At 48.2% G+C, this 26,948-nt stretch overlaps 1 protein-coding gene across 1 annotated transcript in view; it reads right to left on the reverse strand.

Moving 5' to 3' along the window:
* The window catches only part of CACNA1E (calcium voltage-gated channel subunit alpha1 E), a 345,168-nt gene that overhangs the window by 261,882 nt on the left and 56,338 nt on the right, over nucleotides 1–26,948 (reverse strand). Inside the window, exon 2 of the mRNA XM_072945997.1 lies at nucleotides 17,675–17,941. Coding sequence (XP_072802098.1) covers nucleotides 17,675–17,941 — 267 coding nt within the window. The remainder of the gene's footprint in view (nucleotides 1–17,674; nucleotides 17,942–26,948) is intronic.

Here is a 26,948-nt window from a genome sequence, read left to right on the forward strand (position 1 = left end):
AGAGGGGAATATTAAAAGCCTCTGGAAGGAAAACAAAACAGCAGTGGGAAAATTACCTGTTTCAGAAACCAGAACCCGTGTTTTGATGACACTCTGACGAATCCGAGCCCATCACGCCTTCTGGCAGCAACGTGCATTTTCGGAAAAAAACGTGGGCTGCAATCAGCAACCACACCCAAGGCTGTAGCCTACTCCACATCCACACCCGCTCTGTGGCTGGGGTTCACGCGGTACTCTGAATGCAGAGATTCCTTCTGTGAAAGAGCCCACAGATCATCTCTGGAAGGAGTTTTTGTTTTCCTTTGAAAACTCTGCAACCACACCCCAAAGGTTCAAAGACTGAGCCCCCAAACCGCAGGAGAAAGTGTTTATAAACACTAGGATACCCAGGTTGGAAAGGGAAGACTCGAGAGAGCTGTCGTAGCTGTTTTCAAATATCGGAGGCTTGTAGCAGCGGGCTTAGATGCTGTCTAAGTTATTCTGAAGGGCAAAGCTAAGACCTCAGGGTTGGTGCCCACCCAAAGGCAGATCTGGAGTGACACAGAGAAGTTCCACTGTTCCACAAGTGAGTGGACTATTTTGTTAAGGAGTAAACTAAGTGTTGGACAAATAAATGTTTAACAACTGCCTCTCTGAAGGAAGAAAAAGCCCTGACATGTAGCATGTGCCAATTTCTGGAGCATAATGACTCTCTCCATGGTCAATTTCAAGCTACTAACTTGACACCAATGCACGTGGAGCTGGGAAGAGAGGCACACAATTGAAACCCACCAGCTGGGACTAGCCAGTTCCAGCACACCACTCACTGCAAGGGCCACGTCTCCGGGAAACCATCGAGAACACTGAGAAAGAGATTCCTGTGTTGGACAGTCGTCAAGCCAGATCAACCCTCCTACACACAAGGAGTTAACAGATGGGAAGGAAGAAAGTCTAGAGTCTTCAGTCACTTGCTCAAAGGCCTTTTGGGTCAGCATGACTCAATCTGTCCCTTAGACTCAAGTGGCCCCCTTAGCTAGACCTGCCTTCACGAAGTCTGAAGCATCGCCCTTATCACAGAAGCTGGTGCCTGTGCAGCTGGACGTGCACCAGGAGCAGCCCCAGGTGAACGTTTTGCCAGCCCCATGAAACGTGAGGACTAATCACCCCATTTTCTCAGGCTGACTTCCTGGAGGCCTGGGAGCACCTACTTCACTGTAGCCTAAAAGAAAACGGAGAGGAACCAACCAAGACACATGATTAAAAGCACCGTCCAAAGAAACAAATCAGGTAAAAGGCTCACCTCTCATTCCAGGAGATCAGTGGACCTCAGCCTTGGTTAAACAGTAGAATCACTTGGAAAGCTTTTAAAAATTAAGGATACAGGTATCCCATCTCCAGAAACTTTTATTTCATTTGCCTCAGCCACTGTCTGGGCATCAGCATTTTAGAAGGACTCAGGCTGATTTTAATGTGCATCCAGGGGAAAGAGCAGAGCCTTCAGTGCTGGAGACCGTGATGGCTAATGGCGTCCTCAACTCAGGTGAGACAACAAACGGGGAAATCAGAATCCCAGAGGCACCACAGTAAGAACTGAAAGGCGCCTTAGAGCTCCATTACCCATTCCAGCACACACATTTTACAGAGGGAGATGCTGAAACCGGAGGAGGAATACGACTAGAAAGCTCTCTGGACTCCTGAAAAGCTTAGGGTCCCATGATCAGAACAACCAGATACAACTCCCTGGCTTCTTGGCTTGAATTCAGGGTTCCAGAAGAAAGGGAGCTTCTGATCGACTTTACTTGCTCTGTCCCTACTCAACTGTTCTCAAGAGTGTATCCCTTAAGGGAAGGTCTGGATGGTTGACCCTTCTCAGGACCGCTGAAGAGTCCAGAAAACATTCTGAGATGACTGCTGGCCTGAGCATCCATCCTCCCGTCTGCTGAGATGTGACCTCGGTCCTCACCCTGGGTAGAAGCCCACTACCCACTGAGTCCTATCACTTCACCAAGTTCTCCAGCAACGTTTCTGGAAAAGGAAAACATTAACCATTGTTCTGAACCACTGTCTCCCATTCTCACTGGATCTGTGCTGGCTGGCTTCTCTTAAACTTACCTTCTCTTGTCCATTCCTACTTTTTCTTAATTAAGTCCTTTCTTCTTAATCATGATCCACTCTCCTGTGCCCCAACCCAAGAGAAACACTAAAATCATACACTTGCTAACTAACAAAAGGATGAAAATGTCCCAGGAGAGGATGAGGGGACAGAAGGAAGATGACTGCGCAGAGAAAGAGTATTGAGGAAAGAAGAGAGGAAATGTGTTCAGAGGAGCTCTGGGATCTAGACCCGGCTCTGTCACTTACTGAGAGGCCAGTGGCAAGTCACTTACCCTCTCTGGCTCTCAGCTTAATTATAGATAAATGAGGGTTGGATTAGGGTTTCCCTTAGGTCCCCATAACTCTAAAAATCTACTACTCTGTGGTGCTAATAGGCAACAGAATAAGGAGAGGAATGAGACAGAAAGGAGGAGCACCCATTATTACAACTGAGAGAAGCCATTTTTGGCAAAGCTGCAAACGAGGACATCCAACGTTAACACCCAAAGCAGAAGCCCCGGCAGGCCTAGGAACACCTTTCAAGTGTCTAAAGTCAGCAGAAACATTTCTAAATGTTCAATAACAAGAGCTCCATGACAAGCTGGGTTGGCTAAAAAGAGCTCTAAGAGATAGTTCATGAAAAATCAGAATCCTCAGAGTGGTGGCCTGGAGGTGAACTTCAGGCAGCTTTACCATCAATCTATGGTAAGCCTTTTTTACACTCCTTACTGAGGTATTAAAGTATTTCTTGCAGCCTCTCTGTCCCCACAACCCCTATTTCCTTAACAAGCTGCAAAGGCAGAAGCATTCAGGAAACGCTGAAAGTTCAAAAAAAGCCTTAGAAGTTGGTTCCTCCATGCTACCATTCACTCTACAGGTTTTGTGGGAAAGGGAGGGCCGAGAGTAGACGTTTTGAAGGCTGTAAAAACAAGAAAACAGACTTTATATTAAAGGGGAAGGAGAATTGGCATTTCCAACTCAAAGATTGTTGGTAGAGTGATGAAGGAAGCATGACAATGGTGCTTTTGGTGAAGAGAAGACAGAACAGCAGAGCCCCAGTTCCAAGTGAAGCTCACCTTCCATTGACACGGGGAAAGCTGTCTCCATCCATGTCATGATGTCCATGACAATGGGTAAAAGATCCTTGCTCTTCTCTCTTCCATCTGTGGATCCTTTACTCCTCCATGGGTTTAGCCTCCTACCCAATGGCTGCTACCAGTACAGGCAAGCAGCTCACACAGTGTCATCCTAAAAAGATGCTCTGTCAAGGAAGAGCACTTGCTACTTGCCTGGCCCGCCCTGAGGCAGCGTGCTCCAGTGGGCAGAGAAGAGCCACTGGAGTCAGTCAGACCACAGCCGCCTGCGACCCTGGCTGACCATCTGCAAGATGAGAACAGTAATATCCACTTTCCACAGGATCGGGTAAAATGATGTACGTCCCTGCAGCTCACGCCACAGGCGCTTACTAAAGGTTAGTCCCTCTGAACACTCCCAGGAATGCGTACTGAGGAAGGGATGACTCTCCAGGCTGGATCACGATCCCTACAGAATGTTAACAAAATGATATGAAAATAATTTGTTATGCAAATAAAAATAAATGAAGGTAAGAGGGGAAAAAAAGAGATGACAAACCTCGTAATTGTGCAGAGTGGTTCTGAGCCCGGCCTCGCTCCCAGTGGAGGTGTGCAAAGCTGCTGCACAGCTCCCACTCCCCAGAACCTCTCCCTTCGCTTTGCTCCTTCGAGCCCATCTCCTGATGGCTGTGACAGGACTGAGTGCCACCCTTCTGAGCCAGGACAGTCAGGAGTGGCCATTTGTTTGTTACTCTTATCACCACCAGGGAAAGAGGTTACCCAGAGAAGATGTAGCATCCTTATTAACTACAGAACTTTGAGGAAGGAGGGGCAGGCGGTGATCTCAAAAGTAAATACCTACCTACCTCACCATCTACGGGAAGGGAGCATGATGTTGCCAGAAAGCCCAGAGCCTCTGCATTTACATGGGCCCACGTTCCCCAGACCTGCCCCTCCTCATGTTACTCCACCCACCCACCCACCCCACCTCCAGACAAGCCCACGCCCTTCAACTGCTCCTCGTATCAGCAGACCAGGAGAACACATGCATCCCTGTACATCCATATGGCTCAGTTATCTCATAAACAGAAACTCCCTTGCAAAAGCAATCCAAAGTTAGCAGAAAGAAGAGGCAGTTCCTCTAATTGTTTTAGGCCCACTCCCTAATTTCCTTTGAGTCTTCTGCCTAATTTCCAGAAGACAAGTGGTACCCCCTAGTTCTCCATTCACATCCGACCAGTACCCAGTTCCCTCAGGTAAAATGTCCTCACGTGCCCTGGTCAGACGACCTCCCCAAGCCCTTCAGGTAAATGTCCAAAGGCTCCAAGCCATGGAGGTCCCCTCTCTGTCACCTCTGTCTAACCCATGAGAAGCTTCTTCCACAGGTCCTGGTGTCCAGTCCTGACTCCCTTCTCTGATGGAACCAAGATGGAGACCCTAACTACTCAGAAACCCAAACAGACGAGGAGGAGTCAACTAGAAGACCCAAAACCCCTGAGAAGAAAACCTGCCCAGAGGCCAAAAACAGAATCGAGTGAATTTGCCGAAGGCTGATGGTTTTGAATCTGTTATCTGTTTCCATCAGAAGTTTGCCGGGAATACTCTGCACCATTACTGCTCCTGCAGGGACTGTTTCCGGGGTGTAAATCCAAACATGTCCTTAGAGACAATATCGGTGTAAAATCGGCATCAGGGACCCAGGAAGAAAGGCAGGTTTTGATGGAGACAGTCTGAAATGTATCCTTAAAAATGTAAACCAGATAACTTCGAGAAGAACAAAAAAACGGCTGGTGGAACAACCACCCAGCACTCCGATCCAGGCATCCAGCTCTGACTCACTGTGTCATCCTGGGCAAATGAGTTAACTGGTCCACGCTGTCATCCTCCCAGCTTGAACGGAGAAAACAAACATGCCCATCTTTGTAGGACTGCCATGAGGAATAAATGCAACAATCCATGGGACGCACTGAGCACAGTAACCTGGCACAGGGTAAATACTCAATAAAGCGTTAGCTATCTATCAGGCCTGCTGACATGAACACTAGTCATCTCACGTGTTTGCAGGGGGCTTTCACACACATTAGTTGATGCTAGCCTCACAAGAGTCCCATAAGGAAGGCAAAGCACGGCAGGTGACTTCCACCTCACACCTGAAGACGCTGAGGCTCAGAGAGGACACAAAACCAGCAGTAGGTCACATAAACATCCTCTGGCAGTGAGCAGGTTAGAAGCCTGACAAGAGTCAGGAGAAAGTAGATGGAAGATGAAAACTTAGCTGCAGACATTTAATCCTGATTCATCCAAAATTAACCAGATACTTGGGGGGAGAGTGTAGCTCAGTGGTAGAGCATGTGCTTAGTATGCGTGGGGTGTTGGGTTCAATCCCCAGTATCTCTGTAAAAAAAAAAAAACTGAAATTAAAAAAAAAAGACAAAATTAACCAGATACTAACAACTAAGATGTATTCATAGCTTACTATGTGCCGGATGTTGTTCTAACATCTTACATGTGTTATCTCGTCTGATCATCACAAAGACCCTGAAAGATACCCCCACAGGTAAAATTCTGAGTTCCATTTAAGTCTGGGGACCTGAGGCACAGCAAGGTTAAGTAGCTCCCCAAGGCACACAGCTAGGAAGCGGTGGAGATGGTACCAAGACGGGAATCCAAAGGTCATGCTTTTAACTATGCCACGCTTATGCCTCCAAGCAGAGACTGGTAAATCCTGAACTCCAAGGTGACGCTTTCATCAACAAGGCGTTGGACTAGCTGGCGTCTAACACCCCCTCAGCTCCTGAGATTCTAGGGTTTGACGCTTCTACTGTTGAGTCAAGAAATAAAATATTATCGGAGTGAGTCTCTGAAAACAATACCCAGTGTGGACTTTGGAGGTAGCAAGATGCTGTATTCTAGCCTAAAAGAGACATGAAATAGGCATAGAAGTGTGTGTTGATTTCAGCAAAGCATGTGACAAGGATATCTTGCACCACATCCTTACAGACCAAACAGAGATCAGCTGACGAAAACACAGTTCAGAAAATGTGAGGAAAGATGAACAGTTCATAAGCACTGACCAATGCACCAGTGGTAAGCAGGAGGGAGGTCCCCAATTCTAACCATTATTTCTATCAATTACTTGAGTGAAAACATAAAGCATGTGGCTATCCTGTCTGCAGACGACATAGTGCTCAAAGTGAAGAGCTTACTCGTTACACAACAGCGTCTAGAGATGAGGTGTAATGGAAACCACCTAAGCATTGGAGTCAGACCACCAGCTTCAAGTTCCCTGGTGATGACCTTGGGCAAGCAACTTAATCTTTAGCCTCCGTTTCCCCATATACGAAGTGTGGATAATAACATGTTGCTCATTGGATTGTCATTTTGTTTAAATGTAGAGTCTGAAGTTTATGGATATTCAATGACTGTCAGTTCCCTGTCCCCACTTGAAAAGGAGCTCTACAGGATGGACTGTGGGACCAAAAGCACGGAGAGAAAATGTACTTGAAATAAACAGAGTTCTGAACTTACATTCAGAAATTAAACAGAATGAGAATAGTTCAAGGGAAAATCAACTCTGCCATCAATTCATAGTAAACGATCCAAGGTTTTAAACGGACTACAACCTAAAGTCAAGTCAGAAATAGAACATCATTTCTTAAAAAAAAAAAATCTAAAAAAATTTTTTAATTTAAATATATGTGTTAAATACTGGTGTTAATAAGCACCACCCTATGTTATGGTTATTAAAAAACTAATAAATAATGGCTCATTGCTTGCAGGAACTTTAAACCAATACTAAAGCTATGTGGTAAGTGAGTGTTACAAGAAAGTAATAAACCAGGAGCTGTATGGGAGCCAGGAGGAGGGAGTTGGCTTTACTCTGCTGAGAGAAATCAAGGAAGGCTTCATGGAGGAAACGACCTCTGAGTGCAGTCTTAAAGCCAGGAAGTCGGGAAGAGAGAGAGGAGGTGTTCCAGGCAGAGGGAGCAGCAAGTACACAGGCACAGAGACCTGGGAGAGGACGGCCCCTTCGGGCCTCAGCAGCCCCCCGGAACAGCTGGAGAGAAGGGGATCCAAGCAGTTGAGACAGGCTGGTGCCCCGTGCAGAGGGAATCATCAGAAGCCCTGAACACCAAGCGAAGGAAAACCTGCCCAATTACAGAGCTAATAAATGACAGAACACAGACAGAAACTTAGACTTTCCTACTCCTTATCAAACCTCTCTACCTCTGCTGCCCCGTACTCAAGCCATGAGCCACGTGTGGCTAGTTAAACTTTAATTAATTAAAGTAAAATTTAAAATTTAGCATTCAGTCACAATAGACACATATCCAGTGCTGAAGAGCCACGCATGGCTAGTGGCTACAGTACTGGACAGCACAGATAAAAACAAATCCATCATCACAGAAAGTTCTAGCCAACAGCACCGCTCACTGCCACAGCACCATTACGTTACAGAGAAGTAGACTGGGTCTGTATTGCTTTCAGAACAGAAACGGGGGGGGGGACCCCAAACAGGTGGAAACTATAGGGAGAAACAGTTCAACTTTCTACACTTTAAGTTTTCTAATGATGGAAGAGCACCCTGCCACTGGAAGCTGGATGGCCATGCATCAGGGTAATGCAGAAAGAGCTGTTGTATCGACCTGATGCTCTTTCATTAGAACGTTGTGTTTTATCACGGCAGCATGGCTGATGTACGCACACAGACACGTGGCTGTAGCTCTTCCACGTGGAGTTCCTGTATCCAAGGGATGCAATGTTGGGTTGGGAGTCCCTATTTCTGATGGCCCAGAATCCCAACATCCCAGAATGTGGGAATTTTCTAACATGGCCAGCATTTTTAAATTGTGAGCCATGGACCTACCGGAAATTTAATGCAAAACTGTATGTGTATTATTCTGGGAAGAAAGGTCCATAGCATTACTCAGATTGTAACAGGATTTGTGATCCCAATACAAAAAGCAAGCAAACACTGTAATGGAGGAATCTCCATTTGTCCCCAGACTTCAAGAACAGTCATCTAGATGTCATCTGGACAGTCATTCAGTTCATTCCCAACTCTAAAGTCCCACAGCCTTGCACATCTAAAGATCATCACCCTGCAATGAACAGTTTCAAGCCAAACATCCTCCAACCTTGATCAAGAAAAAAGGAGACAAGAGTATAAAAGAGCGTGGCAACAGCCCAAGGCACAAACGTTGGATAATTCAGTCAAGTTGGGGAAGGTACCACCTGTCAACCTCTCACTAAGATGCCTATTGGAGGCTGTCTTGGAAATCCTGGGGGTTCACTTCCAGTGTGAGCCTACAGAACCAAGCACACCCAGTTAGATGCAATGCCAGCTTGTCAGCTGGAGAACTTGCCCAGTAAATCTAAAGCTTGCTGAGCTATCAATCCATTTAAAAAATAATGACTCTGTCCTCACCACCACCTGACATTCTGACCATTGTACCGGGATCTATCTCCAGGTCCTACAGTATTTCTAGAACTAAAAGAGCTCATTTCTAGAACAATGCAGCAATTTCTCTGTTATCCGTTATAGCTGAAGAAGGTGACTTTGGTTAATTTAACCAAAAAAAAAGTGATAAAAAGCTACTTCATATAATCAATATGGATTCTAATTTGTAAAAGCTTGAATACAATAAAGTACATGCACCATTTGAACCATGTTGGACATAATGTAATGAATGCTTCGTTGGCGATGTTCAGAATGCACTACAGCATTTTGCGGTGCCTAGGGGCCATCAGTAAAAATCTCAATTGTCATTAAACTATAGATGTCTGGGTGCCAATTTACAAAGAGCTCTGTACAACAAAATGCCAGATAACAATAGACACAGTGCACCTTTTTCACAGCCTGTGCTATATATTACAAAAGCTGGAGTGATCCTTAGCACAGTTGAAAAGTAGGTAAAGCTCTTTTACAACCTCCAAATTTCCACGTAATGATCTTTCAATCCCCTGCCAGCTGTCCAGTGCCCTCATCACCTCTTAGACGCTTTCTCTCCCCCTACTAAGGCTACACCTGGTCCTACAGGTCCAGGTCAGTACAATACGAGACACATCAAAGGCACTTCAATGGTGCTTGCTATTTATCAATAGTAACTGATGAATGAGATCCTTCCACAACAGTTCACTGAATGCTTGCTGAGGGCCAGCATTGAGCTAGGTGCTGGAATGAAATGGGGCATGGCCTTTGCCTGTTCTCAGAAGAGCCTGCTCTTAGTTACAAGGTCAGAAGGATAATAATGTCATATACTAGCTTACTATGTCCCTGCTCCCAAGATGATAAAGTCTCAAAGATTCACTACCTGAATCCAGAGAACCCCTATTAGCAGCAAGGCTTCAGGCTGTTATAGGAGAAAGAGAGATGTAGGATGGGCAGTTTGTAAGACCGGTCCCCTCTAAAGGTACCGCCAGGCACAGTAGTGGTTCTCAAAGTATGGTTCCAAGACCAACAGCATCGGTGTTCCCTGGGAACTTGAGACAAATACAAATAGTCCGGCCCAACTTCAGACCTACTGAGTCAGAAACCTGGACTAAGGTCCAGCAATCTGTATTTTAACAAGCCCTTCAAGAGACCCCAAGACACACTCAAGTTTGAGGAGATGGAACAGAGTGCACACATGTGCCTTCAACACAAAGAAACTACCTGCGGAATTAGCCTTGATGCTGATGGGAATCACCTGCTGGAAAGAAACCTCCCTGACAGCAGGAGCAAGACCGCTCCCCACAACACAAAGCTGGAAACGGCCAGGATGTTAGTGAGGGACTGGTGAAAAATCCACGTCATGCTTTTTTGACTCTGACCAGCCCCATGAGACAAGCGTGTGGAAAGTGAGAAAAGAGGCACAGAAAGTTTGAAACATTGCAAACCAACAACTCAGCTGAAGGCTGGGAACAACCTGTGAGGACTGACTTCGTGGCTGGTCTGCAGAGTCTCTTCCCTGGGCCCGGGAGGCCACACATAGCCCTCCCCCCCACATCTTGGCTAAGGAAACGATACCAGAGTCTGATCCCTGGCAAACCTCAGTTCCTGACACTGACTAGGGCTCCCCTCTAACCTGTTACCACACTGTTTGGCCACATCCTTTTCATCTCCTCTAAAAGGGAGGAGGGAAAAAGACATCCCATCCCACCCCACCCCACCCCCACCTTCACCCTCTGGCTTTAATAACACAAGCCTTTTATGAAGCCAATGCATACATCTGAAACAGGCTTTCCAAATTCTCCAGCGATGTAGGGGAATAGATGCAGCAAAAATGCAGCAGGACCAAATGCAGCCAAAAAAAAAAAAAAGCCTCAAATTTATGCAGAGTTGCCACAGCAATTCAAATCAACCACCCACAGGCAAAAAGACCACACTTTGCACAGATACCAGGCAGGGCCCCTCCCTGAAGCCACTCACTTGGCTGGACCACAGGAGCCTAGCCTGGAGTCCCATTTCCAAGCCCCATCCACCTGCCTCTGAGATGAACTCCTTTACAAACGGGTCCACTACAGGCCTTAAAAAAAAAAAAAATCAAGAAGGCTAAGAGTGGAACTGTTCAGTCCTAAAAACTTGGAGCTCAGCATACCTAAGGAAAGAAGCCCCTAAGGGGTTACCCACTGCACTGCCAGGAACAGGGTGGGTGACAGGCTGGATAACGGACACTTTTTGAAGTCATTCAGTGCTGTTCTCCTTAATCTGGCCCATTTCTGCCTCTTAAGGACATACTTTCTGGCTGCTCCTTGCTTTCCAGAGATGGGGGTATGGGGGTTTATAAATAGGGTTAAGAGTTTCTAGCCAAAGATGAAGGGAATGGAAAACTCAGTAAACATACATGAGGTGCTCGGTGAGCAAAAATACACCACAGACAGATCCCTGAAGTAGGCGTAACACATAAGAGACCACTAGGTCGGAGGAGCCTAAAAACCTTGTGCTGTACTTTCTGTCCTTAATTATGAGTGATGCTGGTATCACTCTTAAAGGTGGGGGAGTGGGGAGATGAAGTAGGAGTTTGGGATTAACATATACACACTATTATACATAAAACAGATAAACAAGGACCCACTGCATAGCACAGGGGACTATATCCAATAGCTTGCAATAACCTATAATGGAAAAAAAAATCTATAAAAGAACATATATATGTATATGTATAACTGAATCACAGTGCTGTACACCTGAAAATAACACAACACTGTAAATCAACTACACTTCAATTAAAAAAAGAGAGAGAGAGAGATGCTGGTAACATGGCTGGTGAGCCCAGACCAGCCCTCTCTGTGCAGATTTAGGATGTTTGGGAAGAGAAGTGTTGATACAGGTCCCTGGCACCTCTTTGAGAGGGACGGCTTTAGAAGCTACATGCTGCAGAGGGGGTGGGGGGTGTGACACACTGATTTCAGTGCCTGCTCCAATCCTATGTGAGTGGACACGGGAACGTAACGGAAGCCTGCTTCTTAGCTGAGCAGCTCAGCACTTATCAGCGTGAAGCCCTAGGATGACGAGCGGATTCAGACTGACAGGTGCTTGGGGACGGACCTATCTTCTAGTTAACCATGTTCTCTGAACAGAGGAGGGGAGTAGCTGCACGTTTATCAGTCACCCAAATGCAATAGGACTGGGTAGGAGGCAATCATTACAGAAACAGCAAGGGAAAAAACACATTAAAAAGACACCCCCCCCCAACCCCAGAGCTACCTCGCTCTTGTGTCCTAGTCCCATTGTAAAACACAGAGGACTTGGAGGAACAAGTTGATTTGGGAAGCTGGCCCTCTGCAAGAGATCTTGCTCAGAACCAAGAGGAAGGCGAATAACCTTCCTTCTCTGAAAATCCTAGGAAAAACCCACACATATAATGAATTATTCACAAAGGCTGAACCTAAAAATGAGAGGGAGAAATATAGAAAGATGAAAAGGGCGGAGGACTGGGCAGAAAGAGAAGTGAAGAAAAGGACCTGGTCTCTCTCTCTCTCTCTCTCTCTCTCTTTGAATAAAAGCGTATTAATTACAGTCATGGGTAGGGGCCCCCTTTCATGTCTTTGTGGTCAGTGATAAGCCAAATTAGATCAGCAGAGTTGCCTCTGATGGGCTGGACCACACGCCTGGGCTTGGGGAGCTGCGGCTTCCCGGCAGCCCTGCGGATGACAAGAGGGAGGCAGCTGATGCGCGGATGGAACACACAGAGCCAGAAAGTCTGAGAGAGTTCTGATAGCCTAGCACATCTTGACTCGGTTTTATTTTAACTAAGAATATGAAGATGGAAAGAAACCAGATGTTCCTATACAAAGGGGGAAATGCAGTAGAGTTTGAGGGGGAAAAAAAACACCTACATTTTGTACAGCAGCAGCTAAAAAGAGATAAGCAATTTTGGATGGAGCTACTAATCACAGAGGCTGGATCTTTCAGAAGAAGATAAAAAGAAGGCCTGTTCTCGTTATTTTTCTCCTCCTCCTCCTCTAATTCATGGTGTGCACTGCACCTAGTGCAGAGAAAGCAAGTGGAGGAAAGAGGAGAAATAATGGCACGTAAACCAACAGACAAAACTATCACATCCAAGATATTTTGGTTGCCATCCTCAAGTCATTCCATTTCTATCAAACTCTTTCACTCCAACTCACTTTCCAGGCTGCAGCCCAATTACAACTGGTCCCTATGACAAGTCACAGCCTGGTTTCTAGAGGAACCACTGCCCATGCCTGATTTTAAGGGCAAAGCCACTAGACAATGTGGAGACTGTCATGGGAGCCTCAGAAAATGAACACCTCTATCCTGCAGCCTCAGTGCCAGTTACAATCATTATCCATTTCACTGAATCCATGCCTGGGTACACAGAAGATGTGAAGGCTTTCTGCATTATCTGATCACACGATATAATCACAGATCCCATCCTTGTTAGCAGCCACCCTCGGCCCTAATCAAGGTGCTCTGACTCATGAGCCATTAGAGTTACATCAAACCTGAAATTCTTGCCAGGACTACAGTCTACTATCTTGCAAGGTACAATATATTTACAGGCAACCAAAGCAGGAGAAAAGTATACACCACAATGGGAGATTTGGGAACTAAAGCTTTCAGTAATCTTCACCAAAATCCTCCAAAAACTAATGGACAATTTACAGCGGGAAATTCTCTACATAACCTCTGACTCAGAGCTGGAGTCCTCTGGGGCTAAAATGAAATTCTCTGCAACAAGAAATCACAAATGAATATCCACAGGTTCATTATAACAGGCTTCATCAGCTCCGTGGCTACAAACACATTTGATCATCCTACTTTAGACCCTAATGATTCCACATGAAACATGTGGTCCCCTGCTGAGATGACCCACACCATCAGCGGGGCAGAAACCTCCCACTGCCCATCAACAGCAGAGTCTCCAAGTCAGACAGGCCATTTCTTTCTTTATCCTCTAACTTGGAAAAGTGCAAACATGCAGTGGGCAACTCACAAGCCATGCCAGAGACCCTATAGGTCCACAGAGCCACTGGCCCTGGGCACAGAAGGATTAGAGCTGCTAAGTACGGCACAGTGAACCTGGGATGACATTCAGAACAGCCAGTTCCCTGAGAAAAAGAGAAGCCCTTTTGTTAGATCTATTAGATGGGCAAGAAAGGAGGAATCATATAAAATGTAATACTATATTTTAAATAAGATCAGCATTTTCAAAAAGGTTATGGTATCCACTGCAGAAGAGAGCCATAAGAAAATAAAATTATCTCCCTACGCAGATGCAGCTTCCAAGAAAAATGAAACACATTCAGAGTGGGCTGTTCACTTCCACCATCTTTCATGCCAAACCTGGGTTATCTTAGGCACTTCTTCCCTTAAGAACGAGACCTTCCCCATTAACAACTGGATAAGGTTACCACCAGCCCCCCAGCCCAAGTCAGTGTCCTACAAGTATAAATTAAATCATCCCATATTTATTTAACTCATCTGTTTTCAGGCCAATCTGATTAAAGATCAGTAACATTCCGTGTTAAGAAGCCACTAACATGGCACACAGAAGTGCACATTATCCACCTAGTTCTACATGCCATTCTGCAGCCAGGAAGAGATGCCAATGTCTCAAAAAGGGTGCTACACAAATAATCAAAATCCTCAAGCACGTTGTATGTGAAAACGACAGTTCAAAGCAGGTCTTGACATGTGTTCTTAACAATCTTCCTTTCTGTGAAAAGCTGGCCCTTACGCAGAGCATAGAAGTACTTCCCAAACTTCAACGTGCATGCTAGTCACCTGAGCATTGTGTTATAATGTAGATTCTGATTCAGTAAATCTGAGGTGTGGCTCGGGATTCTGAATTGCTTCTAATTGAAGTAGATTTACAATATTAGTTTCAGGTGTGCAACAAAGTGAGTCAATATTTTTTATAGATTAGACACCCTACCAAGTTATTATAAAATATGGAGTATATTCCCGGTGTTGTACATCACATCCCTGAGACTCACTTATTTTATAACTGCTAGTTTGTCCCTCTTAATCACCTTCACCTATTCTGCCCCTCCCCCCACTGCAGGAACCACTAGTTTCTTCTCTGCAGCTGGGATTCTGAGTTTTTAACAAGCCCCCAGGTGATGAAGATGTTGCTCTTTGCTGTCTTTGGGAGGCAAAAACCTAGGATTTAGTTCACCTAGAACTAAGATCCCTCTCTTCAGTTATGCCGAAATTACTGAAGGACTCTATTAGTAATGATAGCTAGTTTTTACTGGGTAATTAGGCAGTGTTCTAGGAACCTGACATATATTAACTCATTTAATTCTCCCGGTAACGCATTATTATCATCCTCATTTTACAGATCAGGAAACTGAGTCAGAGAAATGAAGTAACTTTTCAAGGTCACAGAGCTGGCGAGGGAACTGAGAGTTGAGCGCAGACAGCAGAGCTCCAAAGCTTTACTGGTAAACACTACTCACACTGACTCCCAGTAAGAAAAAGCAAGGTAATTCCAGAAAAGAATTAGAAAGTAAATTAGTTGCGGTATCAGAGAGAACGCTGAACCTGTATACAGAAGCGCAATGTTTCCCCACGGTCACCGCCAGAGGGGATACATATTAGTCAATCACGTTGTACAGCCAGGAATAAAAAGCAAACGTGGTGTGTTTCTAATTTGCCAACAGGACTCCTCTATACACCTTAGCAGATGTTCTCGGAACACGGTTACAAACAGCCTTCATGCTGTAGAACCACTGCGAAACTTCCAACTATGGGGATGAAGAGACCCCTGGGATGGGGCTCACGGCCAAGGCACTGAGTAGGATGCTGAAATCAAGTCCCTAGTCTCTCTCTTTGGTGCATTCTGCCCCAAGACAAGAAAAGAGCGCAGCGAACCCCTACGGGCGCACCTTGCGCCGCTCGCAACGCCGGCCAGAAAGGCGGTGTCTTTGCAGCGGAAGAGAAAACGTGATGAAAAGCGGGGACCGCGTGGTGTAGGAAACGTGCTTAATTTCCCCGCCCGCGAGCCTGGGCCCGGCCGGAAGTGCCCGAGGTGCTGAAAGCGGGTGACGGTGGAGCCCTGGCCGCCGGGGAGTTTCGGTGGCGCTGTCCGAGGTGCCGTCGATGGCTACGGGCACATTTTGCCACCCGCAGGGCGGCTGGGCGGCTTTGTCTACCGCCAGGAAATGGGAGGGCGCCTGTCTGGGTAAACACGCCCCTAAGAAAGGGGACCGTAAAGCAGCACCTGGTGGGTGGGAAATTAGAGAAATTGTGGAAGGTGGGTGAGTGGGCGGGCGAGGGGGGGAGTGCCTGCTGGGAAAATCGGTAGGGACCTGACTAGAGAAGTGTTCGCAGCCGCAGCACGCAACACAATGAGAGCTGCCGCTCTGTGCGGCGCACCGGCGGGCCGGACTGCAGGGACCGGACCCTTCCCCCTCCCCAGTGCCCCTCATCCCAGATAGGTTTAACTCAGGCACAGTTTGGCCCCAGGATCACTCTGTGGGGGTGGAATGGGGAGGGGAGTGCAGGGAGGAGAGAGGAAGCCCTGCCAGGGGTGATTGTGGGAGGATGCGAGCAGCAGCAGGAAGAATATCTGCTTAGAGATGCTCCTCCGTTTCTAATGAGGGGTGCTGCCTAGAAGCACCACGCGCCAGCCAATCGCTGTGCTGCTGAGGCAGGGAACTAGGGAGGAAGGAGGGGAAGGCCAGAGACTGGGGTGGGGGTAGCAGGGAGATGCCCAGGCTCTGAGGGGATTGAGCCTCATGCCTCACTGATACTAGAGACCGAAAGTGGCTCTAGCTGTCTCCCTGCTGCATACCTGGAGGATGGGGGTGGGGAGGAGGGAGGCTGGAGGGGAGAGGAGGGGCCTCTTTCGCAGGTGCATCTCTCCCAAGAAATCTCTCTCCACAATCATCAAAGTCCCATGTCTCCAAGCCTACCCCCATATTTAACACCATCCCACGGACTTGCTCCCTACGCATCCCCCTCACCATCCAGCAACCCCCAATTCCTAAAAACCTTGCCAGAGGTCCATATTCTTAGTGAAGAACGAGGCAGTGCGCTGCCTAATCGTCAACCAGCATTTGATGCACTCACTTCATTAAACCTGCAAGGAAGCTCCTTCTATGCCAGTTCACCCTGACACCACCGCCACCATCAGAGTCACCCCCACCAGCTCCCTGTGGAGAGCAGTTCTTTTGGAGCTAGGGGGAGACAGATGGCTTGCACACCTCTGGGCTCAGCTGATGCGGCCCTCCTCTGAGGAATTCAGGCCCAGCATATCTGCCTGGATCCTGGGTACTGGGAGAGCACCCAGCTGACCAAGCATTAAGAGGCAGGAGTACCCAACCGAGGACTAAGGAAAGGATGGGCCCTACTGAGCTGCTCTTTCGTGGCTGAGAAGAGAAGCCCAACTCTGAGCTGTCTGGGCTGTGTCATTAGAGACTGCCTCCCCTGACACACTCATTCACTTCACTTTCAGTGGAACTTAAACTCAGTCCCCAGAGTAAGCTGGGTCCCAAGCCAAATGCCTGTGTTATTCACCCATCTGTCAATTTGCCTACAGGGTTTTTGGCTCAAAGCTCTTGAAGCCTCTGAACTGATACATCCCCTCAAGGAGCCTTGACTTTCCTACAGCCGGATAGTGTAGGTGTCTCCCCAGCTGGTGGGGATGGGGGCAAAGGGGATGGCTTAAAGGGAGGGAAGAGGAGGAAGGGTTGAGTATGAAAGAAAATCCTGAGATTAGGGGCAACCTGTTCTATGTGGAGTGCAGCTGGGAAGGGACTAGGGGGCCAGGAATCAAATAAAGCCCAGCTGGGAAAGGGGCAGACACCGCAACACCAGGCACCCAGGGATGTTGGAGAGTTCCACGTAGGAAAAATTATAAAAATCACAAGACTTACCTTGAAAAACACTAGTGCCCGCACCGGTCTGTACCGCACCAAGCTTGCCTCTTAGATGCACCAAAGTATAGAGTGCACTTCAGCAAAGGGGCAAATCGGCACCAGGGAGGGAATGGGGGTAAATTCCATGCTAGGTTTCCCCTCTTACCGGAAGAAATGTAAAGGGGGAGAGGGGAGTTATGGTGGGCAAGAAAGGATATGGCCAATCGATGAGCTTCTTGGCGTATTTCCTGACAATGTTATCTTCTCCGAAGATGAACAGGGATCTGTTGACGGTGAAACAGTTCTGCCGGACGGGAATAGGGTTATACAAAGCCATAGTCCGCGCCCTCTGCGCTTTCGACTGCTTGTAGGCGGCCGCTGGCCCGGAGGCCGGCACGGGGGTTCCTTGCCGGTTCCTGCTCTGGTCCGAGTCTCCATCTCCCGACCCCGGCCTGGCGACCACTGCCTCCCCGAAGCGAGCCATCCTGAAGTTTAAACAGACAGAAGACACACAAAGGTGATCGTGGCCGAACACCCGCACACAGCAACAAGCAGAAAGACACACGGAGACTCAGAGCCGCATCCAGACGGGCACGGGGACCACCGCCTCCAGAGAGCCTCGCGAGCTCTTCGGAGAGGCGGCAGCAGCAACCCCGCCGCTCTGAACTGTTGAATCTAAATACAACCTCTGCGAAGCTCCATTCCTCAAGGAGGAAAAAAAAGGGGGTAGGGCTTGGGGGTGCTCAGTTTCTGGAGGCAATTATTTTTTTCAAAATGCCAGTGTGTGGTGGCGTTCATGGACTGGAGAGGAGAGGGGTGGAGTAGGCTGCTCTTCAAACATAGCTCCTTTTCTGGCAGACGCACCACCTAGTTCTGGGAGAGAGGCAGCCACCGGCCCGCTAGGTAACAGTTTGGTAATTTATTGGTGGGGGGAGGGGAAAATGAAAACAAAAGAACTTTTCAAAAAAAAAAAGACAAAGACGAGGTTATGGTGACATGCTTTATAACGCCAACCCTTGCAAGTCCATCTAAGAAATTCCACAGCCAAGACTTGGGTCTTTAAATCTGCCAGCAGAGACGCATCCAAAGGTTGGTAGAGAGAGGGGGAGGGAGGGGGGAGAGCAGTATTGAGGTTCCTGCGTAAACCGCAACGCCCAAAATATCAAAATAATAAGTCGATCCAACCGGAGAGGAACAAATGACTTCAAAGCTTCTGCGCTTGGGAGAGAAGTTGAGCAGCATCCAGAGAGCAGCGAAGCCCAAGTGCCAGCATCCGCCCGGAGCGCTCGCCGCCGCCGCCGCCGCCTCCCCGGATCAGCATGCAACAGCGATCCGCGGCTGCGCCGGGGAGAGGGCGGGAGCGGGCGGGCGAGCGCCTGGGCGAGGGAGGAACAGGTTGCAGTCGAGCCCAGCGATGGCCTGGCACGGGAGTTACATCCAAGGACCGAACTTGCTCACTAATGACTCTGTCTTCCTCTTCCACCCTGGCAGCCCCTCTCTGTGGAGCAGAGAAGATGGGGAAGGAGAGGGGGAAGGCGAGGAGGGGCAGAACTAGCGGAGCGCAGAGGCGCAGCGAGCCGCGCACTGGAGTGCCAGGCGAGGCGGGGGCGGGGCCGGCGGGGATGGGCGGGGCGGGATGCAGCCGGAAGGACCCCGGCCAACCGCGGCAGGAGGTTCCTGGGACGCGAGGTTGGTTTGGCTTATTGACTGAGGTAACCAGAGGGTAAGGGCCACCTCTGCAAAGATCCAGGCAGGAGTCGCTTTTTCCTAAGTAATGCGAAGAGAAGAGAAGCAGGCACAGCTGGCGGCGCGGCGGAGTCTCCGCCTGGGATCCGAGGCCCGGCGGGGGCGCACACGCAAGCGCGCACGTTCTCGCGCCTTCCGTCCTCTCCGAGTGGCGCCTGCCACGGCTGGACCCCGCGCGGTGCCTGGCGCGCCGCCGCCCTAGCGGGGAGTCCAAGCCTTTGCGCTCTGCGCGCCTTGGGTCAGGGCACGGTTGCCGCTCCTCCGCACCTCGCAGGTTCCAAGAGCGCCTCCTCACGATTTCCGCGGAGAAGGCAGCACCCTCTTCTGCCCATGTCCCCACTTAACAGCCTGGAGGCCCAGTGAGGGACGCTAGGACCTCTGGGGGCTCCGCGCCTGGCACTGGAGCCAGCTCCGGCGGGAGCGTCTGCCTCCTTTCTCCAAATAAGATCTGGGGCGGCCTTTTGGGTTCTGCTCTAGCAGAGCCTTGCGTGCGTCCTTTTCCGGAAGGGTGGTATAAATACTGGGGCCCTAGATGGTGAGTTCTGGGCTAAAACTACCCTTCTCAAAATCTTAACAATCCAGGAGATCCTCCCACCCCTATCTTACCTTCAAGTCAGCTCCACTGACTTCTTCAAACCTACCCCATTAGTGAAGGAAAAAACAATTCGTATCTGAGCTGCAGAACTGGGAAAGGTGGACTCCTCTGGGTTTAGCAACCAAGCCATTCCCCACAGGTGGAGCAGAGGTTTGAACTGAAGACAGGTATCAGCTGCCCCCTGCTTTGGCCTGAACTCAAAGTCCTACCCAAATCCTTCCCACCTGAGCAATGGGAGAAACGCAGCCTAGGAGCACAGAAAGGAAACAAAGAGATTGACCAGAGATTGGAAATCAGGGGTGAGTGTGGCCTCGCGCGTGTGAAAGGCAGTGTCTCTGCACCAGAGAAACTGGTGAGAAGGGAACTGATGTGACGTCTGAGTGAGAGGCTCGTGCGTTCCTCCGTGGATGTGACTGTGTGTGGGCAAGGCCATGTGAGCGCTGACACGGGGCTGCTGTGTGAGGTGTATGTATGAAGGGAAGGTCTCTGGTGCTGGAAAACCAAAGGAATGGTCCCAACACATCCACCCCCAGCAGGCACTGCCGCCCTTGGGTGTGGAATGTTGAACTTTCCATTCAGGGGAGTCCATTTTCAGCCAAATGACTATCTGAGGTGAGTCAGCTCTAATTAGCATTTTGATTTCATATTCCAGCCTTACTCTGTCCTTCTGCCTCCCTTAGCTGGAGGGTCCTTTCTGCCTGAATCCCTAGTCAGAGTGAAAGGGAAGGTGGTACTATGAACCCTGAGGTCCCATCAGCCTGGCAGCCATTTAGAACCAGTCACAAGTGGCTGTCTTAGTATTTCTGTAAAGTAGATAGGATTAGAAAAGACTTTCAGAAATGATCAAATCCATGCTTTCAGAGGTAGGACCATAACACACAGCACAAAATTCATTCAAATCATTTGACAGATATTTCTGAGCACCAGGCACTGTTTTAGGATCTGAGGACACAATAATGAACAACACAGATGATCACAAAAATTATGTATCCACTTCCTAGACTGAATTAGATTCTATAACTTTACTGGCTGGAATGCCTGATGGATCTCATTCTTGTGCTGGAACTTCACCCCTTTCCTTTGTGTCCTGGTCTTAACAGGCTAGAGGGTGGCGGGCCTGCTTGTTCATACTCAGAGCAAGCAGGGATGACCAATCTTTTACCTCCTGGAAGAGGTTTTTGGAAGATCAGGAACCCTTGACTTGTTTTCTTCAATGTCACCCACTCAGCAGAGATCTGGTACAAATTCCCTTTGCTCTCTACAGTGTCCTGTGTTCTCTGCAGCTGCTGTAATTCTTCAGATACCTAGAATCCTCGAGACAGGATGTTATACATGGAAATGTGAGGATCCACTGGAGTTGAGGCTTACCTTCCTGCCTTATGAGGAGGCAGGGGTCACAAATGCCTGTGTTGGGGATAATGTACAGTGTGCTGGGAAGTGTGAGCACCTCTGGAGGGAAGTTGTAAGCTGAGAATTCCTGGAGGGCACAGTCCAGGAGGACAGAGGCAAACATGACAGCATAAACAGCTTTGGGAATGGACTTGGCCCGGGGCAGTAATGCTGGGAGAAAGGCACACTCTCATATTCACCCCCACCTCGCTGCCACAGCTCCCGAGACCTTTGAGATCTGTGAACTTCATTCATGTTCTCCAACTCCCCCCTACTCCCAGTCCCCAGAGGGCTACAATTTCAATGACTGTGTGTTTCCTCGTTTCCAGTTTACATAAACCTCACTCTAAACCTCTGAGGTCAGCCTGGCCACATATGTATTATGACCACAATTTGGTGGACAAATTGGAGCTTCAGAAATGTTAAGTACTTTGCCCACATCTAACAAATGGCAGATTTGGAGCTTCTTAATAGATCTGCCTTTCGCTAGTTGGCTCTTTCTAATACTCAGGCCAATTTCTTCTGGGCAGTAATAGTGCCCAAACTGTCCCATCATCGAGAGGAAACTATACAATCATGCTAAGCCTATGGGAATGCTCTGCTTACCATCCTCAAGTTGAATTTGGTAAGTGGCCACATGCTCCTTGAACCACACTGGGAGGATGCTGAACTAGGAACCCATCTACTGTCCTCAAGATCCCTAGAGGATCCTCAGGAAAAAACCTGAGACTAGTCTCGTCATTGCCGTAGTCCTCTTCTTAATGGAACTTGGTGGGCATTATCCTTCCCGTGTCCCTAGTTCCACTGTCCTCTTAAAGATACACAAATGGAAATGGAGAAAATCAGCAATTGGTCGTAACTGATTGGAAATCAGTTTCCTAAAATCCTTTCCATGTCCCTTCCAGCCCACAAGGGACAGTGGTCATAGTTTCGTGTTGTTAGAGCGCCATCTACTGGTCATTTGTGAGCACATCGCTGTGAGCTTGGGTACTTGGCAGCCCAGCACCTCAGGCACATCTGAGAGCCTAGACATTCCTAAAGAGATGACCTCTTGTCATCAGCCCTCTACTCCCCTATGGTACTTTGCTGAGGCCCAAGCCCCAAATTTCACCAACAATGCAACCATCCATCTTATAGTAACGTACAGCCCCACACACTAGGCACACATGGGTACATAGTCACCACACACACATATACACACACACAATGCCCTACATGTTTTCCTGCTAGCAGTGGCCTGCAAACTAGAAACCCAAAAGGATCTGAGGAAGCAAGGGGAAAACTCCTAGAGTAGGAACCCCATGCAGATAGTTCACTTTCAAAGCTTTCATGCCATAGCCCCTCTACTCCAGTTTAACATCCACAGCACAAGCAGGCAGGAGAGGAGGCAACTGGCCGAAAGGCCCTCCAGCATCCTCTGGGAACGGAGGGAAACAAGGTGGCCACACTCCCCGGGACCAGGCAGGCCATGGGAGTTTGTACCAAAATGGAGAGATGTGAGTGGCAAGGATGGAGAAGCACTTAGCCTATTCACCTCATTCATAAAGCTCTTCCCTGATCTGTCAGGCCTTGGGCTGTCGTCATAGGAGAATTCAGCCCATCACTGAGGAGCCTTCAAACATAGCCTCATCCAAAAGAGGGCGCCCCACTCCCTCATCTCCCCCTACCCTGCCAGTTTCACTCAGCTTAAGCGATCAGAGCCCCTTTTGTTCTTTTTTCCCCCTGTTGAGCTTTCCCAGGAAATAGACTCTTATGCAAAGCAGTGCTCTAAGGAACATAATGCAGAGAGAAATTGGGAGTGGGTTTTAAGAAAAAAGTTGGCAGGAGACCATGTGCAAATTCATAGCAGAGCAGAGGAGCATTATGGCAATGCAGACATCTTGGGAGTCTGGTGGCTTCCACAATACCTTACAGCCCTGATTTGGATGAAAACAGAACTTCACATCTTTATGTAATATCTGTCCCTAGAACCAGCATTTCTCAAACCTCTGCCTGAGAAACCCCACAGCTCCAACCATAGATGTGCAAATTTTGCTTAAAAAAAAAGTTTTAAAAACCATTCATTTCTGACAACTCACTACTTCCCGGGAGCCAACCGTGGTAATGTTATCTCACTGCATCTTCGCTGCAGGACTGGGAGACACATTCTATTATCTGAGGCTCAGAGGTTCAGGGACTTGTCCAAGTGCACAGAACTAGGAAACAGCAGAGCTGCATCTCCTGATAATAATGTCAGGATTCTTTACAATGTGTGGCCACTCTTTACATACTGCATGTCCAAGCAATGTTTTCCTTGTTTAAGGGTCTGTTCATAGGCAAGATCTTGGATTCTGGAGAAGTAAGCCATGACCTTGAGCCAGAGAGACTCCCAGAGGGTTAAATTTCTAAGAATGCATACCACCTGTCTCACAGGGCTGTTGTGAAGATTAAGTCAGTTAATATGTGTCAAACTCTTAGAACAGTACCTGGAATACAGTAAGTGCCACATAAGTGTTTCTTCAACACACTTCAGTGATGGTAGCTGTGACCACGGTAACACAGGCAAACACTGCATATTTGACAGCTTTCTGCTTCTCAAAGCAGACTTCAGACGTGTAGCCCAGGGCTGGCTGCGGTGTGTGCAGGATGGACAGAAGAGCAGAGAAATGTAAGTGCCTGAGACTTGGTCAGAAAGATAATGAGGAAAAAGAAAGCAAAATATTCCACAGGAAACTATATTCAATTTCTTGTAATAACATATAATGAAAAAAATCTGAAAAAAATATAAATATGTATGTATGTGTATAACTGAATCATTTTGCTGTACACCTGAAACTAACATTGTAAATCAACTACACTTCAGTAAAAAAATTAAATTAAATTGAAAATATATAAAATAAACCCATTTAACGCAAAAGAAAAAGCAAAATATTTGAGACCAGAGTCTGTAGAACTCAAAGGTTCTGATGTCTAGGAGAGACGTGCTGGTTTACTTAGTCATCAGTTCATAAACCCATTTAACAAATACTCATTGACCCCTTTTAACGTGCCAGGCATTGCTCTCCAGGATTCTGAGGCTCAAGGATAAATCAGACACAGTCAGGGCCTCTAAGTGCTTACAGTTTAAGAGAAAGGGAAGGACCCCCTCATGAAGACCCCTAACACGAGGCAGAAAGCGGTGTGAACCCGGAGAGTGCACGTGGGGAGGGGCGGGGCGGGGCGGGGCGGGGGAGGAGCCACAGACCAAGACGGTCCTGTCCCCTCCCCAGGAAGAAGAACCAGTGGGGTCTCTTTGAAGACACGGAGCTGGAGGCCTGGAGAAGCACCGAGGCACAGGAGTGTCTGGGCTCAGAGGGTATGAAAGACAGTGAATGAATTAACCAACCACTCGACATTTTAATTTTCTCTCAGTATATCCAGGATCACAAAGTTCCTAGCAATACCACTTCGATCCTTTGTTTTCCATAAGATGAGGTCACTTTTCAGCCTGGACAAAAGTCAGATGTGTTGAACTGAATAGACATTAACTCCTACTGGGAAAGTCAGTTGGGGGGGTGTCAGTGTCCAGCCCTGGACGGCAAAGGCGCCCCGCCCCATCACGGTGTATCTCAGCTCCCACCCCCGGGGCCAGCCCTGCTGCCCAGCCAAGGCCGGCTCCACAGAGCATCGCCGTCTGAGGGTAAGAACAACTAACGGAAATACGCCCATCCAGCCACCTGCTTGGCCTCTTGACTCAGAAAACAAAACACAGCCCACACATTGCAAAGCTTGCTCAGCCTAGGTGGGCTCTGGCTGATTCATTCATTCAGTAAACATAGAATGAGCACCTTCCACGTGTCAGGCCGGGCATCAGGTGCCAGGGCGGAGAGGCAGTGCCCGGCGGCATCCTGCACTTACTTGGCGGTCTCCATCCACTCTCCCCCTACGTTTCACCCTGCAGCGAAGCAGGAAAAGCAGCACACAGCCAAAAAGAGCCTGGAGGAACCCTGCCGGCCCAGGGAAGAGAACTCGCTCCCACCCCGCCCACCAGGCTTGCCTCTTGCAGGACTCTGGGTTGGAATCATCTGCAGATTAAGCCACCACCTGTCCATCACCACACCCTTTCTCTCCCACTCTCTCCTACGCTGAGCAGCTGGTTACACCCACCTGGTATAAAATAATCAGAGTGAATAAGGCAGTCCCATATGATATGGACTTAAGGCCAGTTTTGAAATGTGCATCCGGGCAGACCATGCTGGCTCTGCCCCTGCCAACCCCCAGAAATTGCACGAAGACCCCACCGACCCTCTATGGCCCCTGTGTTCCCCTCCTTCTCCTTGGCTGTCCTGCAGGGTTCGGCACCACTGACCTCCCCTCCTTCCCAGAGGTCCCTCTTAGCATCCCAATCTCCACACCTCCCAGTTTCTCACTGTCTGGTCCTTTCCTTACTCATCTCCCTTTATTGTGGGATCACCTCAGGGATCTGTCCCCTACCCCTTGACCCTCTCTCTGACTTCTCTCCCTTTGGGGTCATGTCCTTACCCACAGTTTCAACTATCCCCACTACTTCCACATCTAGGCTCTAAACCCTTTCACCTCACTCCTAAATGTGCAGTTAAGGACTGGGCATCTCCATCTGCATTGTCCCTCATCATACCAAACTCAATGTGATTAAAAGTGATTTTGAGATTTGCAGTTACTGACTACTATATATAAAACTGATAAACAACAAGTTTCTACTGTATAGCACAGGGAACTATATTCAATATCTTGTAGTAACCTATAGTGAAAAAGAATATGAAAAGGAATATATGTATGTATATGTATGACTGAAACGTTATGCTGTACACCAGAAGTTGACACAACACTGTAAACTTACTATTCTTCAACTTTTAAAAAAGTGAATTCATTCTAATTCCTTCAAAGCAGGCTCCCCCTCCAAACCTTCCACCTTCTATCCAGGTGACATCATCCTCCCAACCAATCTCTTAACTTCAGTGGCTCCTCACAGCCTAAAACATGGCCAGACTCCTCAGCCTGACAATTCAAGACAATCTGAATTCAACCTCCCTCTCCAACACCACCTCCCCGTGTACTGTAGTATTAACATAGTTACAACACATCAGACCCACACCTGCCTCCAAACTCCTACTCACAGCTCCTGCTTCAGACTGACCCAAGCACAGTCTTCCTCTTTTCTGCTGCTCCAGTTCCTGGTATCCCTCAAGGGGTGTGGTTCCCTTCAGTTCTGCCTCCTCCATGAAGCCTTCTGTAGCCTCTCCAACTCTGACTTTGATTGCTACCTCCTAAAAACTCACAGAAATTTTGGATCGCTCATACATAGCACCTTGTTTACTCACTGCCATTGTTGTCACGGGTGTAACCTCACCAGTACACACCTCTTTAATTCTTCAGGTAGGTACACCTTGTCTCCTCCACTGTGGTATAAGCTTCTCCAGTGCAGAAGATGTATCTTCCCCTTCGTTATTACCCAGAGAGCCCCCATTGCATCATCCTCATAACAGGCCTTTACTAAATACATAGTCAACCAATGAATGTTGGAGCCTCATGCAACTCCTTTTGGTGAAAAAAGCTTTGGCATCAACCAGGTAGCTGGCCCTTATCTGAGAGGCTGCCCTTCTCCTGTGCCACATTCCGCTGTGCCTCCAAGTCTCCGCTCTGTTGTCCGAAGTTCCAGCTGTTTCGTGGTTGAGTGTTCATTCTCCCCTTAGTGAGAAAGGATGCTTACCTCTCTCGGAGGAGATCAGGTGACTCTAACTCAGGGAAAGATTTCCAGCATAATA

This window comes from Vicugna pacos, chromosome 21, assembly GCF_048564905.1.
Source record: "Vicugna pacos chromosome 21, VicPac4, whole genome shotgun sequence".
Classification (NCBI taxonomy): domain Eukaryota; kingdom Metazoa; phylum Chordata; class Mammalia; order Artiodactyla; family Camelidae; genus Vicugna; species Vicugna pacos.